The sequence below is a fragment of the Dendropsophus ebraccatus genome, chromosome 11, assembly GCF_027789765.1.
Source record: "Dendropsophus ebraccatus isolate aDenEbr1 chromosome 11, aDenEbr1.pat, whole genome shotgun sequence".
Lineage (NCBI taxonomy): Eukaryota > Metazoa > Chordata > Amphibia > Anura > Hylidae > Dendropsophus > Dendropsophus ebraccatus.
The window spans coordinates 5,592,554-5,616,409 of NC_091464.1; the positions used below are offsets into that span (position 1 = coordinate 5,592,554).

A 23,856-nucleotide genomic window follows, 5' to 3' on the forward strand; every position below is an offset into this window, starting at 1 on the left:
GTGTGTCTAGTATGTTCTCTACAATATAGAGTAATACTACATGTCCTGTGCTGCTGTGTGTCTAGTATGTTCTCTACAATATAGAGTAATACTACATGTCCTGTGCTGCTCTGTACCCAGGCCAGGATAAGCTGCTCCTTTGGGCACCAGGTGAGAGCGGCTTCATGTTATTTTTCTGGTACTCTGTGTGGTCTGTACAGGACCCTGAAACCGCTCCAGCCCTCTACATAGAGTAATATGGTCTCCAGTGACTTTGACTGGTATAAGGACTTACTTTCCCCTATTAGTTGTTTGCTTATTTTTCTTTAAATCATATTTTTTATCTCATTTCAGGGTGATATTTTGGGGGCTTCAGAACCAATTACCAGTTTTCCATAGGGTTTTGGTATTGAGATACAATATTTTCAACATACAAAGCTTCGTCCTGGAACCTATGAATACTGTAACTTAAAATCGGTCATAAATCTCTGTGTAAAGGCCCCCTTACTCACCCCAGCTCTCGCCCTCTTAGGCTACGTTTACACAAAGTAACTTTTCAATCACGGCCGTTGTTGCTGATTTGCCACACAGCTGTGATTAATAAAAGTTATGTTGCACTACAGTCAGAGGGAATCCCGGCCAGAGTGTGCACACATAGGGGAAGATTTATGAAAGGGTGTAAATATACACCTGGTGTAAACTGCCCACAGCAACCAATCACAGCTTCTCTTCCTATTTTACCACAGCTGAAAGCTGAGCTGTGATTGGTTGCTGTGGGCAGTTTACACCAGGTGTAATCTCCCCCATAGTATACACTCCAACAGAGATCCCTAGCAGCCGCAAGAAAAACCAACATGTCAGTTTTGTGCGGCCGCTATTCATTGAAGCACTTTGTTTGATCGGTGCTCTACTCATTGATCGGTGCTCTACTCATCACGCCGACTGCCTTTCAGTGCTGCTCCGCTCCCTGAGTTTTCACTCTGATGGTGCCTAGAAAAGCTGCATACAGTCCTAGGAAACGTCTCCGAGTTTCCCAGTCCCCTGGAGTGACATGGGGTACGGAGGCAGCGGACTGATAAGCCGACCGCTGAGTTAACAGAGCATCACTTTATTCTATAATTTTGCTCATGTCTAATTTTAAACCATTTCGATAATATACTATAGTCTGCTTAAGTTTCTCACGCACATGCAAACTGTATATACCAGGTCCTTTGGGCATGGGCCGATCCACATTAGTATACTTTATACCATATATAAAAATACAGGCAGCAGTAAAAATCTGAGGAATATATTTAGTTTTTATCAATGGCCTTGTGGTACATCTTCATCTGCTAATAGAAACCGAACCAAAGAGGAGATTATTTCTGTGGGTTTATAAAGGTTTTATTATTAGCTGGGCAAGGTACACAGTACTTACAAATACAGCTAATTAAAAAAAATGAACAAAAAGAAAAATTTGAAAAAATATCATATACAATAAAAAAAAAATATGTACAAATATTTTGTTAAGTAACAAATTCATAATTTATGTCTGCTCTAACTCTCCAGACATACACAATGTCAGAAATATAACATTTCCACATGCAAATCCTATAGTGATATACACAAAGAAAACTTTCTGGATTTTACATCCGTCACGTATTGTTCAGATTACATCAGGGTTTTCAACAACCTCCTCGGTGGCATCAAAACTGGTCAGACTACTCTATGTGAGGGCCCTAGAGACGGCTATATTACAACATTATGTCACTGAGGACACCAGTCTGAACAGAGTTACACTCAATAACTGTACATTTCTGCATGATGTTAGTTTTTTCAATGGAAATGTTGGTGGCATTTCATATGTGTTCATCGTGTCCTGGCAGAAAGTTTTACATCCGCCTTTTATGAACGAAAACAGTTCACTACTAGAGATGAGCAAATTTACAACAGGAACAAAGCGAATCGCTTTGTTTAGATCGTCCGGGTGCTGGGAAAAGCTTGGTCTGGGAGAACTGGGAGAAGTTTCCATGGACTGGATCAGCTTTCCCGGCACCCAGAGCAGCACAGAGTTCAAAGCCAGAAGCCTGACAAGCCGCCTGCCAATCCCAACAAAGCCATTCGCTTCATTCCTGCTGTAAATTCACTCATCCCTACGAACTACAATAGACCTCTGACTATTAATAGCAAATTACAGCAGTGACCAAAATGCAAACAAAACCCTACATGTAGACATATGCTAGTATACTATGGGGAATCCGAGAGGTTGTGTTACCGATCTATTAGATGCTTTTGCTAGGATATACTAGGATAATGGCTATCAAATTGGGGCCTTTTTTATCACCATCAATTATATTTATAACTAGTCAGGAGTATAACCAAGGCCGTCACAGAAGACTCCCAGCTTTTGCTATCCCAGCATTTTATAGTCCAGTGGCGACGGTTGGTTTTATAAACCTGCAGCACTTTGCACTGGGTGCACGCTTGATTTAAAGGGGTTATCCAGCGCTACAAAAACATGGCCACTTTCTTCCAGAGACAGCACCGCTCTTGTCTCCAGGTCTGGTGTGGTTTGCACGTCAATGGAAATGAAATGGAAAACCTGCACCCAAACTGGAGACAAGAGCGGTGCAGTCTCTGGAAGAAAGCGGCTATGTTTTTGCAGGGCTGGAGAGCCCCTTTAATTCCTCTCCCAAGGGCACCCAGTTCTTCATGGATGAAACAAGGGCTCACTTTTTATTATTACATGAGTGTTTCATTCCATCTTGGAGGATGAATTTTGCACTAATGTTGATGAATGTCGTCCGTTAAACGCTTTGTTGCATTTGATGAATGATATTTTCACCCCGTCTAAACTTTAGGAATAATAAAGTCTGTAAATAGATGCTTAAACATTTTCTCCAGGTTAAAAAGAAGAAATGTGAGTTTTGGTAGAAATTGTACAAAAATGTATACAACAGGTTGTAGTTACCAGAAGCATCGATCTCTCTTGCTGAGAAAATGTCCATGTGTTCATTAATTAAAAAATCTTTTAGGAAAACCCATATACCTAAATATTAAAAACTTTAACTTTTAGTTCATTTTCATTAAGTACGCATTTCCTTTTTGACGGCAAATCGGATCTCAGTATATACAGTGCTAGTAGTAAAGCAGAACGCGTAATAGTCTTAACAAGTAGTCATGGTGGAACATTTGAATGGAACTGATAAATGGGAGACCTTAATGACAGGGAGGCTGTAAGGGCACGGCTCCTTCTGATAAAACATGTATTCAAGGAAGGTTATAGATCTGACAAAGAGTGGAAGTTCTAATATCCCAGTTCCGGCTTCATCTCTGCTGTGTTCAGGATGGGGCCAGAATGGTTGCATCGTCTGTGTAAACATCTCTTCCCTGAGATGAATCCTGTGGAAAGAGAAGGAGAAGAACACTGAGCTAAACAATACAAACATAAAACCTATAAAAAAAAAAAATTAAAACAAAACATAGAAGTATTTTTTTACCGTTACATCGGCTCCATCTTTAATGAAACTCCACGTCCTGAAATAAGAAAATATATATTATGTAGTGATTATGTAGAGATGTTTGTGTATATATAAACCATTACAGCATCAACAACGTAATCCAAGTACTGAACTGGGGCGTCCAATGGTAGGTTAAAGTGTACCGGTCGTTTTATAAAACCTATGACATGTCATAGAGATATGTGAAAAGTTTCGTTTGGTCCGGGTCTTAGTGTTTAAATCTGTACGGATCACGAGAATGAACCAGGAGAGGGCCGTGCTGCAGCACAGTCACTCTCCGCTCTGTGTCAAGTGACATCAGTCAGGCTCCATAGACTTACATACACAATCAGAAGGAGCCCGACTGATCACGTGACGGAATGGTCTTCTCCTGATAAGTACAGGTATGAACACTCAGGCCAGGACTGACCAAAACTTTAGACACGTCTCTATGATATGTGAAAAGTTTTTCAAAACGACAGATACACTTTAACATTCAGTCAAGCAAAAGTACAGATACATCCCCTTCGTATGAGAAAAAGAGAGAGTTATCCATTCATAGATCTGGTGGAAGCATCGGTGCTATTGTCTCTTCTTGCTACTCGAAAAAATATCCCCATAAACTCTTGTGTATGTTTACCCTAGGTCATTTTCTGCTGACATTCACTTTAAGGAGTCAAGCACTGATATGTATGGGTGCTGCCTCCAGTAGGTGGCACAAGAGAGCAGAGCTACAATGCAAATTAAGTGTTAATTAGTCCGTAGCAACCAATGACATTTAAATTCATAGAAATCTGACTGCAGGTAAAATGGCACTAATCATGGTATTTTTATCATAATTAAAAAAAATAATGAAATAAGTGCTGGAAATGATTTAGTCAGCCTTAAAGTTAGAAGCAGGCTGAGGCCAGACAGGGACTTTGGCCACTATACGGGCTGCATAACCAAAAGTCAGTGTGACTGAAGTGAGTAAAACTACCATCGCATTTTATTAGTATATTACAAAAATTCACGACGCAGGAAAAAAATATAAAAAATATTCGGAAGATTATTTTGTGCCCCATACCTCTTTAATGCCCCTGAGTGATGCACCAACAAGATACTAGATCTATAGATTTATTGTCCTGATGGCAATCCCCTTTTCATAAAATTCTATTGCATTAAATGGACATCATCCGGGGGGGGGGGGGGGGGGGCTCTCTCTGTCAGACAATCTGTGTGTGTAATAGGCAGATAGACCTAACATTATAGAGATCCTCATGTAAACAGCAGAAGAATTCATAGAGCAGCTGCAGGAAGTGTTATAGAGCAAAGACCCATCACCTGCACCCTGAATCCCTTGCCACTCTATAAGCCGTGGTGTTTTGTCATGTGCCATAGACCCCGATGATGTTGGCCTGTATGGCATGTGACAGCCTGGGCTAGTGACTGGCTGCAGTAGACATGGTGTGTACTGTACAACAACGCTCCACAAAATAAAACATCAGGCAAAAGCATTGCATGATGGGAAATGTAGTTTCCTATCTTGATAATAAACCATCTTTTAGAAAAACTTGTAACTCAGGAATGGCAGCAGCTAGAAAGACGGCTCAACATACTCAGGGAGACTTGGCGAGTAAGACCAGCTAGGTTTGGGAGCATAACATTTTTTTTTTGCTCTTGGAAGGAATACCCCTTTAATATTTACCTGCAAGTGATGACCCTCTTTTTCTTTTGGGGAGAAGAAGCGTCCTCCATCTCCTCTCTTTCTGGCCATAGCATGACGATGACGTGACTCATGCAGATATTTCTAAGAGAACAGAGAAGAAAAAAAAAGAAGAAATACATTATTAAAAAAAACAAAAAACACAACTTATCGGCAACATTTTCCAGCTACTGGCTAAGAAATGGGAGCGGAGGTTGAGCTGGCACCTCAGCAGTGTCCGAACCTGCAGGGAAACGCTAGAAGCCCAGTTAGATACAGAGGCTTGGGGCCCAATACTTCTTTCCACATATTGTGTAGACATAATTGCAGAAAATAATGCTGATTGTTCAAACAGACTTGGGGGGATATTTATCAAAGGGTGTAAAATTTAGACTGGTGCAAGCTGCCCACAGCGACCAATCACAGCTCCTCTTTTCTTTCACCAGAGCTGGAAGCTGAGCTGTGATTGGTTGCAGTGGGCAGTTTGCACCAGTCTAAATTGTACACCCTTTGGTAAATCTCCCCCATGGACTTTATTTCCTTAAAACTTGTCATCTAAAGAGCAACTGAGTTAAGTCTATAACACTAACGTGAAGATAATAAGCCCTTGTGTGGCAGCATGTGACTAAGTGATACTGTCCCCCCCTCTGTGATACTGTCCCCGCCTCTGTGATACTGTCCCCACCTCTGTGATACTGTCCCCGCCTCTGTGATACTGAGATTATATTTGAAAAGGGTCTCTTTATTTACATGAGATCTGCTGGTTTATCTGCCAGGTAGAGTGTCATAGGGGAGGGGCTCCATCCATGGTTTAAAACTCCCTAACCCCCCCAGGGACGAGCAAGGGAGATAAGTGTGGTTTATTATTTTCCATTACCCTCTCCCTCAGCATATGGTAAAAAGTCCTTTGCCCACACAACCCCTATAAGGTTCCGGCCTTTTGAAACATATGCATTTGTGTACTGCCATATTACACATGTCCTGTCACCATTACTGGCCTTGTCACACACAGCTACTCACTCTCCGCTCTTTGGGGATTTTGCCTTCAGCTTCCAATTTGGCTCTTGCCTGGCGCCTCTTCAAAATTCGATGATATTGCTTGGCATTTACATATAATGGCTCCTCCTCTAGCATTTCAGCTCCAGGTAGAGGGATTCGTTGCAGAGCGGGGACAGAACCGGCACCAGGTACCATCTAAATAGGCAAAAGACCAATTTATTATATAAATTGTTTATTTCTGCAATTTTATCAAAGCTTACAAGAAAGTACAATAAAAAGAATCAAGGTGTACAAAACTTGTTGGCTATCCAGAACTGTAATTTTGCAAAAGATGGCAGACCACCCGCAAGATGTATGCGAGGTCCGACCATAAAAACAGCAATAATAAAAAGTTCACAACATTCTTGCAGGCATCATTCTCAAAAAACTTTGTGCATACATAGGCAGGTCAGCCTAATGGGGCCCACTGGGCCTTTATAAACTAACAGTGAACACAGAACATAAAAACAAACTACCTAAGAGGAGGTGACCAAGGCAGGACAGACACAAAAGGACAAAACAACATGTAGTGTGGGGCGTCAGTGAGTGGAGTGTGAGAGCTCGTAATAGGCATCCCAGGGTGCCCAAACCTTTAAAAATTGGTCTGGTCTACTCTACTCTCCTGGGACGCAGGGGTATGTAGTCTCCTAATATCCTGTATACGATTAATAAGTTCAATCACTGATGGGATAAGGCGTTGTTTCCAGTACTTGGAAAGGAAACACTTTAAGGCAGTCAGAATATACAAGAATAGCCTTGCTTGGTGTTTCCTCATGGTTTTCAGAGGAACATTAAGGAGGTAAGAGCGGGGCAAGAGGGACCACCTGACCCAAAACAGCAGCTACAAAACCTTGGACCACGACTAATTAATTATATATTATACACACACACACACTTGTACATACCATAACCATACCCCCAGAGTTCATCACGTTTCCCGTCACGGGCAGGGTAACCGTCACCGTTCCCTGGCTACTATTGGTGGTACTGGTGTTTCCTCCAGCTTGCACAATCTGGGCTCCGGCCAAGCTTGCTGCTGGGATGGTAATCATTCCTGTAACAGGGACTGTCACTTTAGGAAATAACACAAAAACAGGAAACAGAGGGACAAAGAAAGGGAGGTGACATAATTAATTCCTGGGAACCTCTAGTGTTCACCATGGATAAGCAGACTAGCAGAGATGGCACAGAAGCTAAGGTTATAGTCACTGACAACTGGTGAGGGACGTGCATTATCATGGAGGAGGAGGAAATGATAGAGGAGGACTGACATATACAGCTTAGAAGACTTCACTAACCTTGCTGCAGGATTGTCCCATCAGCATTGACTGGCTGGTAAACAATGGTTTGTCCTTCAGCTGTTTGTGCAACCTGCTGACCCTGAACAGCTATTTGCTGCTGCGCCTGGACCGGAACAAAGACAAGTTCACTTAATGCAAAGAGTTCCAGGCATAAGAAGTCCGAATCTGAGAGTATTGTGTATGAATGGCCTGTGTACCTGGCTCTGTCCGGCTGTCACCGCAGTCTGGGGTTGCTGGATGATTATTTGCTGGGGCTGACCCTGTTGTGCCTGCACCTGAACAGCTTGTCCTCCCTGGATCTGAATCTGCCCAGGTTGTACCAGCTGAATCTGTTAGGGGGAAAAAAAAAATATATATATATATATATACAGTGGTGCCTTGGATTACGAGCATAATTCGTTCCGGGGCCGTGCTTGTAATCCAAATCCACTCTTAAACCAAAGCAAATTTTCTCATAAGAAATCATAGAAATGCAGACAATTGGTTCCATACCTAAAAAATAATGATTTATTATTCTGAATAAAATGTAAAACAAATGAAACAAACATTCAGAAACAGCAGAATATGTGATATTATAAGTTACTGTACAGTAATGGAGAGGATGGGAAACACAAGGGCGGACAGAGACTGCAGGGAGCATGAAGGAATGAGCAGGACAGATGTGGGCACATACATGCAGCACTCTGTCCGGGGAGAGAGGGGTTACAGCTATGGAGAGATTACCTCCACAGTCCTGTCCCCTGATGTAAGCCCCAGCCTGAAGTGGATCTGCTATGATTTGGAAGGTGAGGGAGACCTCCTGGGTCAGAGTACAGGGCTGTAGACCCCGCTATGCAGACTATGCCCCTCCTCCACTCGCGCTCCCACCCAGTACAGGGAGCTCTTACACCAAAGCAATGCTCTTACACCAAGTCACATTTTTGAAAAACTGTGAGCTCTTAAACCAAAACGCTCTTAATCCAAGTTACTCTTAAACCAAGGTACCACTGTATATTATTTATATACCCAGACACACAGTGGTATACAAATGTTTGGGCACCCCTGGTAAAGTTAAGGGACAAGGCTGGTCCAGTGCCTCACCGCTCCGGGACCCCCGCCGGGCAGAGCTGACATCACGACCTGGCTGATGGACTGGACTGGCCGCTCAGATAGTCAGTGACTGGGGTGAGACGTGGCTCCAGTCACTCATTGGCTGAGCAAGCTGTCCATCAGCTGGGACGCCCTCCCCCCCAAGTCGTGACATCATCACAACTCGGGAAACACGGGGAGAGGTAAACCAAGGTTGCTTGTTCAATGTGACTTCAATGCAACAATGGCTTCTTTAATATTAAGGCTATGGCACTATGTATTCTCACAGTGGGAGGTTAGGGGAGTCTGGCATTTGACTCCCAGTGGCGGGAGAAGTTAGACGCCGCCCTAGGGACGCAGCCTAAGGTTTCCTGCTAATGTTTTATGCTTTATAAATTGTAATTTATAAAACCTACCTGCTGAAGTCCTTGAGAGCCAGATACAGGTACTTGCATAAGAGTTTGACCTTGCCCGCCCATTGCCTGAACCATTATTGGCTGACCAGTAGACGTGATCAGTTGTCCCCCGCTGACTTGTACCATTAGAGGCTGGCCTTGAACCTGAATAGGAAGGAACCCGGTGTTATATAAATTGCTGTAATGGTAATAGCAGAGCAACAAGGAACTATTAACAAAAGAAATTTTTTTTTTTTTAATGAGTTCAAAGAGATGGTAAACAAATACATAAATATGAATAAAAAATGTAACATGACATAAATTGTGGACCCAACCACCAGAGAAACCATTTGACACCGGAGATCGTGTCACCTGGAAGCCGATGAGCAAGTACAGTATACCAGACTGTTTACATGTCACGATCTGACCACAGGGTTAATCTACCAGGAATGGAGGTTTCTCCTTTCCTGGTATAGATAAAGTGGGGGTCCGGCAAGGGGTGTGGAAAAAAAAAAAGCCTAGAATAAAGGACCCTTAATCGTCGCCATCTCATCGGTCATCAAGAGGTAAAAACAAAAAAAACAAAACACACAACAGAAAACCTATACTTACCTTCCTGGCTCACTTGGCGCTGTCACAGGGCTCTGTGCCGAGGGGAAGCATTTCCTGTGTTCAGGGTGCAGGCCACTCTGCTACTACACGTATATCAGAACAACCGCCCCCTTTAACCAATGACAACTATATCTGACATCAGATTGCACTTGCACTGTCCAAATGTGAACTGTGGATGCAATTCAACCCAGTCACTGCTGCAGTCAGTAGTGACCGATCTATCTGTAGGGTTGACAGGGCTGGGGTCTCAGGGTCCTGGTGATTTCTATGCCAGCTGGAAGTCAGTTCTCATTCTCACCCCAGTGGCTAAAACTAAGCTGAGACTTCCTGTTGTGTCTGTGGTGATAAGGGGAGGCTGCTGTAAAGTGATCTGTACAGCATTGCAGAGTCATGTAGATAGGAGGACACAATAGCAGCTCCCTGTGGAATGACCTCTTCACAGGTCACAGAGTGCGCTCAGTGATGTTTCACATTCATCCCAAGGGGACAGAGTCTGTCTATTGTCGTCTATGTCCATGAGTCCTTCTGTAAAGCATGTCACTAAATGCTGTTAAGAACAGCTCAGGCAAGATGGCCGCCCCCATAACAATGTGCAAAAAATGTAAAAAAATTACAGTCAGAAAATAGAAACCGATTAGAATAAAAGAACAAGTTTTAGTATCGGACTCTAATCAGTAACAGAAAATGTAGGCAACACCCTCCCTTTAAATTACATAAAGAACGTAGCTCGTGGCCTGTGCAGTTTGAGTAACAACCATTACAGTCAATGGGAGTTGCACAAACTTGCTGGTCTGCAGATAAATGTAGGTTCCAGAGGTGGGACCCGCATCTAGGGGAAACTGATGGCATTACCCGTGTCCCAAATGGGTGTACACCTTAAGAGAATCCATTAAAAAAAGCCATGACAAAGCATTACAATGGGAATTGTACAGAGATGGAAAATGCAGAATGAACCATGCAGGATCCAAAAGCAGAAGATCATAAACCATGCTGGCCGTGCCATGTACAATGTCATGCATCTTATACACAGACAATATGGCCATGCTTATACACAAGAGCGAGGGAGCGATGACAGACTGCATGACACGTTCCTGCATTCGTCAGACACAACTACCTGGAGGGTCTGTACTTGCTGTCCAGAGGCCGTTCCCACCTGAGCCTCAGTCTGTAACTGGACAGCAGTAACTGCACCAGACTAAGAGAAGAAAAGGGAACAACAAGAGATAGCCGGACCATGAGAGTGTGCAGAGTCCAGCGCAGGAAGAGACATTGCTCAATATCATTTACTGGTAAGGGGGGGGGGTTACTAAAGGAGGAAAGACAGATCCCGGCACTCATAAAGTCAAGGAATGCTTATTTATTGGTGCAAAACAAACAGGATTATGGTGGATGTGTTTCAGCTAACCTCCCCTTCATCAGCTATTGAGCTGGAGCTGATGTTAGCCGAAACAGCGTCCTCCATATTCTTGTTTGTTTTGCACCAATAAATAAGCATTGCAGGATTTATCTTTCCTACTATTCTGGGATTACACCTACCATGAGCACCTCCTAACCTACAGAGTGCCATCTTCTACTATACTATACTCACTAAAGAAAACTGGTTTAAGTTAAAACATTTGACATCATAGTGAGAGAGGCTTACACTGCCCATACAAGTCTATGAAGGGAGAGGGGCAGAGGGTTCCCGGCATGATACATGATGCAGGGAACTCCGAACTCCAGTCCATTACACACCGTCTGTATGTACAGGTTGGCACGGAACGTGTAACCAATAGTAAGAACCAGCACAGAAGCTAGTCTGTATCCACACTGTAGCTGAGCACAGGGAGAGCCGACACACCTAGGAGTTTACAAAGTGGTAACCAGGGCAGAATTGTCATATACAAGTGGTAGAATGGGCAGATATGGTGCTGCTCCTCAGGTATACACACAGGGGAAGAGCTTTCTGAAAAATCACCTGAAAAGACACACTTGGGAATAGTGTTGAGAGTGTTACAGCCTAAGGCTGGGTTCACACTACGTATATTTCAGTCAGTATTGTGGTCCTCATATTGCAACCAAAACCAGGAGTGGATTAAAAACACAGAAAGGCTCTGTTCACATAATGTTGAAATTGAGTGGATGGCCGCCATTTAATGGCAAATATTTGCTGTTATTTTAAAATAACGGCTGTTATATTGAAATAATGGCTGTTATTTACTGTTATATGGCGGCCATCCACTCAATTTCAACATTGTGTGAACAGAGCCTTTCTGTGTTTTTAATCCACTCCTGGTTTTGGTTGCAATATGAGGACCACAATACTGACTGAAATATACGTAGTGTGAACCCAGCCTAAGGCTGTATCTATGTATTCCAGGACTCCCTAGGATGGCATCAACCTCTCCAAACTCTAGGAATCATATGCTGTGCGTTCGGGTTCGGAGAACGTTGCTGAACCTGAACAGTGCGGGCAAGTTTGCCCAACACTAAATGGGAACCTATACCTAGTGATTTGTCAGGTTACCACATTCTCAGCCATATCAGGCTTGTTTCTTGCGGGACACCCTTCAAATTTACAGCACAAAAGAATCGTGGTCTGAATTTAAAAAAAAAAAAAAAAAAAAAAAAAAAAGCTGATTTGCAATTTGAGGGATTTTGGTCCTTTGCCATCAACACAGTAGGATTTCCCTAGGTTGAACCTGATGGACTCTTGTCTTGTTTCAACCTTATTTACTATGTTACTGTACAAAAAATAAGTTGTCTGTACATACAAGTTCGCAACATATTGGGGGATTTATGAAAAAGGTGTAAATATACACCTGGTGTAAACTGCCCACAGCAACCAATCACAGCTCAGCTTTCAGCTCTGGTAAAATATAATAAGAGGAGCTGTGATTGGTGGCTGTGCGCAGCTTACACCAGGTGTATATTTACACCCTTTCATAAATCTCCCCCATTGTGTAATAAGATTGGTCTCTCCCCTATAAAATATGTTGATATTTCACATAAGTAGTAAAACTAAAACCTAAAACGTAGGGGATATAAACTGCATATAATCATACTGACCCCCTTTAGATTGGTGTTCCTGGGTAAAATGGACTGATTGGTGGGGTGCAGGCTGCTTGTCACAGCAACATACCAAGTATATTATATTTCCAAGTGTTAGGCACCATTTAAAGAGACTGCCACATTCCAGGCAGCTTAACTTATTGACAGAGACACCAATTAAAACCATTTTATCACTTGTAAACATTCTGTGCAGTTCTTAAATCTTCACTGTGCAAGCGCTCTTTAGTCCTTGATATTGATGAGAATCTGCTCACTCTGCCCACCAGATGCTGATTGTCAGCAGTCTGCCTATACTTCATATAAGACAGCAGTCAATCTGCAGCACAAAGCAAACAAAAACTCTTTAAAGGGAATCAGTCACTAAGTTTATGCCACCTTAAATGAGGACATAAACTAGTCATATAAATGCTGAACAGATCGGTGTATTACTGACATCATTCTGTTCAGCCGTTCTCCTAATATGCAGGAGAATAGGATTCTTGCCACACCCCTCCGCCCTCCAGCTGCTGAATGACAACTGACTGCCTATACACAGCATGGATAAATAACTGCCAATCAGCAGCTGGTGGGTGGAGTTTTCTGCTTCTCATGAATATCCAGGACTATTGAGCACACACACATAATGGAGAGGACTACTTATTGTCCATGTTATTCAGGAGGAGATCTCTGGATCAGCTGCACAGAACAATGTAAGTGATACATCATTCTGTTCAGCTTCTCTGCCACTAGTATATACTACCCTGAGATAGGACACCATAAACCTACTGACAGAGTCTCTTTAATGATATCCAGTAAGGTAGGAACCATGCACTCAAGCTGCAAAGCTTATTGGCTAAAGGGCACAGCATGCGTGACCGACGCCACCACGGATGGATACCAGTCATTCAATGTATGCAGTTTTCAATGTTACTTTGACACTGTTCACCATACCAGTCAATCGCAATGATATAGAGCCATGTACGAGTTCAGGATCTTACCTGTTGTTGCTGGATCTGCCCGGCCTGAACCACAATCTGTTCTGGAGAGCCATTGCTGCTTGTTGTGTATTGTTCCATCTGCAGTCTCTGAGTATCTATCACAGATAGTAAAAGAATGATTAAAATAATGGCAGACACAAACATTGTAGACCTGTAAGTATGGCTTATAAGCGTGGCCATGTGGTTCTTCTATGATGTAGCAGTTCATCAAATGTTATCCTTTATTAGCTGCTGTTTGATTAAGCGGCCAATACCACGTGCCGACCTCAGAGCCAGAGAGTGCTGCGCACCAATACCACGTGCCGACCTCAGAGCCAGAGAGTGCTGCGCACCAATACCACGTGCCGATCCCAGAGCCAGAGTGCTGCACACCAATACCACGTGCCGATCCCAGAGCCAGAGAGTGCTGCGCACCAATACCACGTGCCGATCCCAGAGCCAGCGTGCTGCACACCAATACCACGTGCCGATCCCAGAGCCAGAGAGTGCTGCACACCAATACCACGTGCCGACCTCAGAGCCAGAGAGTGCTGCGCCCCAATACCACGTGCCGACCTCAGAGCCAGAGTGCTGCACACCAATACCACGTGCCGACCTCAGAGCCAGAGTGCTGTATGCCAATACCACATGCCGACCTCACAGCCAGAGAGTGCTGCACACCAATACCACGTGCCGACCTCAGAGCCAGAATGCTGCGCACCAATACCACGTGCCGACCTCAGAGCCAGAGTGCTGTATGCCAATACCACGTGCCGACCTCAGAGCCAGAATGCTGCGCACCAATACCACGTGCCGACCTCAGAGCCAGAGAGTGCTGCGCACCAATACCACGTGCCGACCTCAGAGCCAGAGTGCTGTATGCCAATACCACGTGCCGACCTCAGAGCCAGAATGCTGCGCACCAATACCACGTGCCGACCTCAGAGCCAGAGAGTGCTGCGCACCAATACCACGTGCTGACCTCAGAGCCAGAGAGTGCTGCACACCTATACCACGTGCCGACCTCAGAGCCAGAGAGAGTGCTGCGCACTAATACCACGTGCCGACCTCAGAGCCAGAGAGAGTGCTGCGCACTAATACCACGTGCCGATCCCAGAGCCAGAGAGTGCTGCGCACCAATACCACGTGCCGACCTCAGAGCCAGAGAGTGCTGCACACCAATACCACGTGCCGACCTCAGAGCCAGAGAGTGCTGCGCACCAATACCACGTGCCGACCTCAGAGCCAGAGAGTGCTGCACACCAATACCACGTGCCGACCTCAGAGCCAGAGTGCTGTATGCCAATACCACGTGCCGATCCCAGAGCCAGAGAGTGCTGCACACCAATACCACGTGCCGACCTCAGAGCCAGAGAGTGCTGCACACCAATACCACGTGCCGACCTCAGAGCCAGAGTGCTGCGCACCAATACCACGTGCCGATCCCAGAGCCAGAGAGTGCTGCACACCGATACCACATGCCGACCTCAGAGCCAGAGTGCTGCACGCCAATACCACGTGCTGACCTCAGAGCCAGAGAGTGCTGCGCACCAATACCACGTGCCAACCTCAGAGCCAGAGTGCTGTATGCCAATACCACGTGCCGACCTCAGAGCCAGAGTGCTGTATGCCAATACCACGTGCCGACCTCAGAGCCAGAGAGTGCTGCGCACCAATACCACGTGCCGACCTCAGAGCCAGAGTGCTGCACACCAATACTACGTGCCGACCTCAGAGCCAGAGAGTGCTGCACACCAATACCACGTGCCGACCTCAGAGCCAGAGAGTGCTGCGCACCAATACCACGTGCCGATCCCAGAGCCAGAGAGTGCTGCACACCAATACCACGTGCCGATCCCAGAGCCAGAGAGTGCTGCACACCAATACCACGTGTCGACCTCAGAGCCAGAGAGTTCTGCGCACCAATACCACGTGCCTACCTCAGAGCCAGAGAGTGCTGCGCACCAATACCACGTGCCGACCTCAGAGCCAGAGTGCTGTATGCCAATACCACGTGCCGACCTCAGAGCCAGAGTGCTGTATGCCAATACCATGTGCCGACCTCAGAGCCAGAGAGTGCTGCGCACCAATACCACGTGCCGACCTCAGAGCCAGAGAGTGCTGCACACCTATACCACGTGCCGACCTCAGAGCCAGAGAGAGTGCTGCGCACTAATACCACTTGCCGACCTCAGAGCCAGAGAGAGTGTTGCACACCAATACCACGTGCCGACCTCAGAGCCAGAGTGCTGCACACCAATACCACGTGCCGACCTCAGAGCCAGAGAGTGCTGCACACCAATACCACGTGCCGACCTCAGAGCCAGAGAGAGTGTTGCACACCAATACCACGTGCCGACCTCAGAGCCAGAGTGCTGCGCACCAATACCACGTGCCGACCTCAGAGCCAGAGAGTGCTGCACACCTATACCACGTGCCAACCTCAGAGCCAGAGAGTGCTGCGCACCAATACCATGTGCCGACCTCAGAGCCAGAGAGTGCTGCACACAAATACCACATGCCGACCTCAGAGCCAGAGAGTGCTGCACACCTATACCACGTGCCGACCTCAGAGCCAGAGTGCTGCGCACCAATACCACGTGCCGATCCCAGAGCCAGAGTGCTGCACACCAATACCACGTGCCGACCTCAGAGCCAGAGAGTGCTGCACACCAATACCACGTGCCGACCTCAGAGCCAGAAAGTGCTGCACACCAATACCACATGCCGACCTCAGAGCCAGAGAGTGCTGCACACCAATACCACGTGCCGACCTCAGAGCCAGAGTGCTGCGCACCAATACCACGTGCCGACCTCAGAGCGAAAGTGCTGCACACCAATACCACGTGCCGACCTCAGAGCCAGAGAGTGCTGCACACCAATACCACGTGCCGACCTCAGAGCCAGAGTGCTGCACACCAATGCCACGTGCCGACCTCAGAGCCAGAGAGTGCTGCACACCAATACCACGTGCCGACCTCAGAGCCAGAGAGTGCTGCGCACCAATACCACGTGCCGACCTCAGAGCCAGAGTGCTGTATGCCAATACCACGTGCCGACCTCAGAGCCAGAGTGCTGCGCACCAATACCACGTGCCGACCTCAGAGCCAGAGTGCTGCACACCAATACCACGTGCCGACCTCAGAGCCAGAAAGTGCTGCACACCAATACCACATGCCGACCTCAGAGCCAGAGAGTGCTGCACACCAATACCACGTGCCGACCTCAGAGCCAGAGTGCTGCGCACCAATACCACGTGCCGACCTCAGAGCGAAAGTGCTGCACACCAATACCACGTGCCGACCTCAGAGCCAGAGAGTGCTGCACACCAATACCACGTGCCGACCTCAGAGCCAGAGTGCTGCACACCAATACCACGTGCCGACCTCAGAGCCAGAGAGTGCTGCACACCAATACCACGTGCCGACCTCAGAGCCAGAGAGTGCTGCGCACCAATACCACGTGCCGACCTCAGAGCCAGAGTGCTGTATGCCAATACCACGTGCCGACCTCAGAGCCAGAGTGCTGCACACCAATACCACGTGCCGACCTCAGAGCCAGAATACCCATTCATGTTCCTTGCACATTAGGTGCAGGCAAAAATCAGTGGAGGCACAGCTCTAAATAAGGGCTGTGCCTCCTTTATTCTCATGATCGAGGGGAGAGGTCTCAGAAGGTGGGACCCTCCCATTAATCATTAAGTGATGATCATATGCCCTGCCAAGGACGTATCTCATACATCAAAGCAGGAGACGTATAGCAGCATTAGTAGCTTTGATGTATCTGGCTGTATACAGCTACAGATGAGAGCTTGGTCTTGCTTTAAAGGAAACCAATCACACCGAATATGCCCCTAATGTTAAGGAAACGTGCTGGTACATCGCCCAGCACGCTTCCCAAACATGCCCCCGTACCCTCCTTGGTTATGCCTCAATCTTACATTTTTGAAGTCCCGCGCTGTATGGTAATAAGGTGTAAGTAGTCACGGTGGAAGTATGTAGTCATGGTGTGGGCGGCTGTAGTCATGGTCCTGGGCGGCTGTGACCGCTGTAATCACACCCAGAGGGGCGTGATTGAAGGAGCTGGCTCTGCCAACGTCACCCGGGGGACTGCGTTCACGTCGGCGGTGCTGCGACGTCTTTAGCACGCCGCGCAAGCGCAGAACATCAGTGTCTTCTCCTGCCATACTGCGCACACGCGGCATGCTAAAGACATCGCTGTGCCGCCGACGTGGAACGCAGTCCCCCGGGTGACGTCGGCAGAGCCAGCTCCTTCAATCACGCCCCTCTGGGCGTGATTACAGCGTTCACAGCCGCCCAGGACCATGACTACATACGCCCACCGTGACTACTTACACCTTATTACCATACAGAGTGGGACTTCAAAAATGTAAGATTGCGGCATAACCAAGGAGGGTACGGAGGGTACTGGGGCATGTTTGGGAAGCGTGTTGGATGATGTACCAGCACGTTTCCTTAACATTAGGGGCATATTCGGTGTGATTGGTTCCCTTTAAAGCTGGCAGAACAATGATGTACCTGTATGTCATGGATTCCCTAAGGGGTCCAGAGAGGCTCACGACAAGTCTAGTGGTGATGTTACACCGTGCAGGGCAGGTAAGTGGCAGGTGTGTGTAGTGGTGATGGTGTTACAGTGTACAGGGCAGGTGTGTGTAGTGGTGGTGGTGTTACAGTGTACAGGGCAGGTGTGTCTAGTGGGGATTGTGTTACAGTGTACATGGCAGGTGTGTGTAGTGGTGTTACAGTGTACAGGGCAGGTGTGTCTAGTGGTGATGGTGTTACAGTGTACAGGGCAGGTGTGTGTAGTGGTAGTGGTGTTACAGTGTACAGGGCAGGTGTGTGTTGTGGTGTTACAGTGTACAGGGCAGGTGTGTGTTGTGGTGTTACAGTGTACAGGGCAGGTGTGTGTTGTGGTGTTACAGTGTACAGGGCAGGTGTGTGTAGTGGTGATGGTGTTACAGTGTACAGGGCAGGTGTGTGTAGTGGTGATGGTGTTACAGTGTACAGGGCAGGTGTGTGTTGTGGTGTTACAGTGTACAGGGCAGGTGTGTGTAGTGGTGATGGTGTTACAGTGTACAGGGCAGGTGTGTCTAGGCAATACAGACCTGCCTTACACTGTGTGAGATGTAGAGTGACAGCCTACACTACTTGAATAATAATAATCTTCAGGGACGACAATACTCCAGCTCATCGAGGTCACAGCATAATCAGTGAATGGCTGATGGAAATTAGGGGACCTCCCATGGGGCGGATGCCATTTCTCAAGACCGGAATCCCATAGAAAACCTTTGAAATCAGCTGAGTTGCCTTGTAGAGGCTTATAACTCTGCACCACAGAACCTCTATGACCTGAGGGCTGCCCTTCCTGAAGAGTGGGGTGCCATGCTTCGGCCGACAATAAGGCGACTTATGGACAGTAGGAGACGTCATTGTCAGCTGTAGATTTCACCCACAAGCCAAATGTCCCTAACTTTTTGTAAGCAGTGTATATAGTGAAGCTAGACTCTTGGGAGATACTTGGAAGCTTAAAGCGGCACTATCAGCAGGTTCTGCCAGGAGAACCTGCTGATATGCCACAGAAGCCCTTTACCCTAGGAGTAGATTGATGTTATAACCGCTCATCTGCATTGTTCTTAAATTACTTACCCCTCTGCAAATATGGGGATTAAGAGCATTTGGGATGTCTCCCGGGCACGGGAGCATCGTCCATCCTGCCCAGTCCACCCCCTGCGCCTCCTCCCCTCCCATTCAGCTTGCCCAGCCAGCCTTCTCCCGTCCCGCCAAGCTGCTCCGCCCACTATGCATATTCATAAATGCATATTGGGTCTTGTAACTGCGCCTGTGAATCGGCTGTCCTTACAAGCACTCTATCCCCAGCCGTGCCTGTCATCTGCCAACCTCACCTCCCAGGATCTGTGCTGCCGCAGAGGGGTCTGATGAGGCCTGTAATCCCGACCCCGCGTGCCTCCTGCGATCACCATGGCAACAGGAGATGCTTCCGTGTTCGGTCAGGATTACAGGCCTCATCAGACCCCTCTGCGGCAGCACAGATCCCGGGAGGTGAGGTTGGCAGATGACAGGCACGCTGGGCTGGGGATAGAAAGCTTGCAAGGACACCTGTGATCTGTGCTGCCACAGAGGGGTCTGATGAGGCCTGTAATCCTGACCAAGCACGGAAGAGTCTCCGGTTGCAATGGTGATCGCAGGAGGTGCACGGGGGCGCATCCGTGTTCAGTTGGGATTACAGGCCTCATCAGACCCCTCTGCGGCAGCACAGATCCCGGGAGGTGAGGTTGGCAGATGACAGGCACGCTGGGCTAGGGATAGAGTGCTTGTAAGGACAGTTATAAGACCCACTATGCACATAGGAATATGCATAGTGGGCGGAGCGGCTGGGCGGGAAAGGAGAAGGCCGGCTGGGCAAGCTGGATGGGAGGGGAGGAGGCGCAGGGGGCGGACTGGGCAGGACGGAGTGGTGCTCCCTGATCCAGGAGACACCCCAAATGCTCTTAATCCCCAAATTTGCATAGGGGCAATTAGTAAATTTAAGAACAATGCAGCGGTGCAGAGGAGCGGTTATAACATCAATCTACTCCTAAGGTAAAGGGTAGGGACGGTCCGAACACAGTTTGGTTCGGGTTCGTAAGAACCCGAACTCTTGGTAATGATTCCCGCTGTCTGCCCGCTCTGTGGTGAGGGTGGATACAGCAGGAGGACCGCCTGGAAAACTGGGATACAGCCATAGCCATAGGTTGTATCCCAGTTCTCCAGGCGGTCCTCCCGCTGTATCCACCCGCTCCACGGAGCGGGCAGACAGCGGGAATCTGATGCCGAGCGTTTGGGTTCATACGAACCCGAACCTCGGCAGTTTCGGACCATCCCTAGTAAAGGGCTTCTGTGGCGTATCAGCAGGTTGTCTCGAAAGAACCTGCTGATAGTGCCGCTTTAAGTTTAATTTTTGGAGTATAAGTCCTAGAAGACAAACTGTGCTTCACTGTATAAGCGTGAAGGGTCCATTGTGGTCTACTTTAAAGAGAATCTAATATCAGGTTAGTTGAGGATGAAAGTCATCATCCTTAAGAAGCATTCACACGTCCGCAAACTTGCAGACCTTATGAACGGGGAAGGAACATAATGGATTCGTTCCCCGCCCCGGCATGATGTGTCAATATGTCAGCGGCGGGGAAACTCTGAACCGTTGCGGCTCTGTTACTATAGTGCTGCAGCAATTCAAAGAGTTTTCCCGCTGCCGGCATGATACTGACACATGGCGGGCGGGAAACAAATCCATTCCATTCCTTTCCACTCCTTGCGGATGTGTGAATGCCCCCTTAGGGCCCTATAACACAGCAGGATTATCATGCAAAAAATCGTTACATCATTCAAATTTACGTGAATGCTGGCAAGAATCGAGAAATCACTTGTGTTGTTGATCGCATCTTTGGAGCTGAATCTAAAATAATCGATAATCATTTGCTGTAACTCCACATTCATTTACTTGATCGTTTACTAACCGGTGAGTGAAATTCCACACCGTTCATTCATTTGCTGCGGTTAGAAGGAGTAAACGGTTGCAGTAACTAACGCCTATCGTTCTGTGTAATATGGTGAACGATTTCAGGTAGCTCACTTGAAACCGTTTATAGTTAACCCCTAGACGACCCTGGACGCAAATGTACGTTTTGGAAGTCTGTCACCAGACAACCCTGGATGTACATTTACGTCCTAGGTCTCTAATGTGCTATGAAACTTCATAGCAGGTGGGGGCCGGCTGCAGTGAGCAGCCGGCCCTCACATTGAAAGGGGTAGTGCGGCGGTAAACAATTATTCACAGAATAACACACATTACAAAGTTATACAACTTTGTAATGTATGTTATGTCTGTGAATGGCCCCCTTCCCCGTGTCCCACCACCCCAGCCCGTGTACCCGGAAGTATGGTGCGCTTTACACACTTGTCACGTGCCGACTCGTCTCCGATCTTCAGTCAGCGATGTCGTCTTCGGCCGAATCCCTCCGTCCGTCCCGAGTGCCGGCCGCCCTCTGCCACGTCATCGGCTGCTCAGCTGCGATTGGCTGAGCCAAACTGTGCTCAGCCAATAGCGGCTGAGCATCTGATGACGCTGAAGAGGGCGGCCGGCACTCAGGACGCTCGGAGGGATTCGGCCTGGGCGTCTGAAGACGACATCGCTGCATGAAGATCGGAGACGAGTCGGCACATGTATAACTTTGTAATGTGTGTTATTCTGTGAATAATTGTTTACCGCCGCACTACCCCTTTAATGACAGACTGCAGCACGTCATTAACCACTTTAAAGTGACACTGTTGCCCCCTTTTAGCATTCTGACTTCTTGTCACAGGTGTAATGGGTAAATTTTGATCTTTTATCAACTGCAGGTTGTGCTAAATGGGCGGGGCTTCGCTGCATTAGCGCCACTTAGCCCCGCCCACATAACCACTAGACCTTTAGGCCCGCCTGTACCGATGGGCAGCGAAGGGGTGGGACTTGTGTCTATGATGTCATGGAGGGGCGGGGCCAACTGTTGCGCTGTGGGTGGGGCTAAGTGGCGCTAATGCCCACTTAGCACAGTCTGCAGTTGATAAAAGATCACTTTTTACTTGAACAAGCACCATGAAATATGATGAAAATAAGGTATGAAAACTGCCAAATTTACCCATTACACCTGTGTAGAGAAGAGCTTTTATTTACATCAGGTGAGTATTATGCATACAAAACAATACCAACAAACCAAATTATTTACACATATGTACTGAGTGTACTGCAATGTCACTACCTATGCTCATATATTTAGGGTCCCCCTGTATGGGCGTCCCCACCATTCCGAGTGCAGGGGGCTGTCCCTACACTAGGCACCATAATTAACTATACAAACACTCAGATAAGAGTCGGTGAGTATTTAGGCACTTGAATGATTGAACATTCTCACATGTGCAAAATCGAGCATATTAGGCAGGGAGTAGTAGTATATCAGAGGCGACGCACTATAAGTCACCTCAACACAAAGCTTATAGTGTTAGTATGATGTACACTATGTATAGTTAGACCATATCATCTTAGGCAAACAGACGTCACACGTCTTCCAACGAGTTTCCCCTCCTACTGTTGACAGTCAGGTGGGTTCATCTGGGAAATGTGGTGTGGGTCTTAGATGCAGAAGGTTAGATCAACCAGATGTCTGTCATCAAGTAGTTAATAGCCAGATGTCTTAAGCCCCTATTTCACGGGTCGTTTGGAGGAGCAAACGAGCGTTCTCAGCGCTCGTTTGCTCCTCGTTCCCCGCTCGCTGCCACCGATATTCAACGTGGCTGCAACGAGCGGGTGGGGCGACGGGGAGGCTGCCCGGGTGATCGCTGATCGTCCGGCCAGCCCATAGGATACAGCAGCGTCTGCTGCCAATGCCCGATGCGCGCTCTCACAGGAGAGTCCGATGCCCATAGAGAATGACGGAGCATCGGACTCCTCATTCATTCTCTATGAGCTTCGGACTCTCCTGTGAGCACGCGCCGGGCTTCGTGCACTCATATCTCATATCATATCTCCGTGACCCGACCGGATCAGGAAGCTGGACCCGGGTCAGGTGAGTATAGGGGGCTGTAACGGGGGGTCGGGAGCCTGTCACCCCGGCACGGGGGGTGACAGGTCTCCTTTAAGTCTTTCCTGATATATATATATATACACACACACACACACACACCAGCATACGATTTGCTTTCCCCACCACCTGGTTGTACTGGTGACTCATTTTAAGGGTCTGTTCACACGTACAGATTTGCTGCGTATTTATCGATGTGAGTTTCTCGCACATATATCCACAGCGATACTGATTGCTATCAAGTCAATGTATGTGTATTCTCGCTGCGTGTTTGGTGCGATTTTTACATGCGAGTTTTGATTTTCACAGGCAAGTTCAACACCACAAAAACGCAGCTACTTTCATGCGCGTTTGATGCGAGTTCTGTGCGAGTTTTACGCAGTGAGTTTGTATGTATGAACAGACCCTAAGGCTGTCAGAAATCACTACTCCTAAATCCTTCTCTTCTGAAATCTTTTCCAACACAGTACTGCCGATGTGATACTCGGATAGAGGATTCCTCCTCCCCAAGTGCATTATTTTACATTTGGAAACGTTGAACTTCAATTTCCACTGTTTGGTCCACTTATATAGCAAAGCTAAATCATTTTCCATATTACTGACACCTCCAGGAATATCCACCCTATTGCACACTTTTGTGTCGTCAGCAAACAGACAAA

General features: G+C 47.3%; 1 protein-coding gene across 7 annotated transcripts in view; it reads right to left on the reverse strand.

Moving 5' to 3' along the window:
• Window positions 1-1,259: 1,259 nt before the first annotated feature.
• The window catches only part of NFYA (nuclear transcription factor Y subunit alpha), a 26,048-nt gene continuing 3,451 nt past the window's right edge, over window positions 1,260-23,856 (reverse strand). For 3 of the 7 annotated variants that reach the window (XM_069944737.1, XM_069944735.1, XM_069944730.1), the window contains exons 2-11: window positions 13,585-13,679; window positions 10,668-10,751; window positions 8,966-9,109; window positions 7,679-7,810; window positions 7,479-7,584; window positions 7,086-7,252; window positions 6,163-6,336; window positions 5,146-5,247; window positions 3,459-3,495; window positions 1,260-3,360 (exon numbers count right to left, since the gene is read on the reverse strand). In XM_069944737.1, the coding sequence (XP_069800838.1) occupies window positions 3,478-3,495; window positions 5,146-5,247; window positions 6,163-6,336; window positions 7,086-7,252; window positions 7,479-7,584; window positions 7,679-7,810; window positions 8,966-9,109; window positions 10,668-10,751; window positions 13,585-13,662 (1,005 nt within the window). In that variant the 5' untranslated portion in view covers window positions 13,663-13,679 and the 3' untranslated portion in view covers window positions 1,260-3,360; window positions 3,459-3,477. The remainder of the gene's footprint in view (window positions 3,361-3,458; window positions 3,496-5,145; window positions 5,248-6,162; window positions 6,337-7,085; window positions 7,253-7,478; window positions 7,585-7,678; window positions 7,811-8,965; window positions 9,110-10,667; window positions 10,752-13,584; window positions 13,680-23,856) is intronic. The other 4 variants (XM_069944731.1, XM_069944732.1, XM_069944733.1 and 1 more) reach the window with 4 other exon arrangements.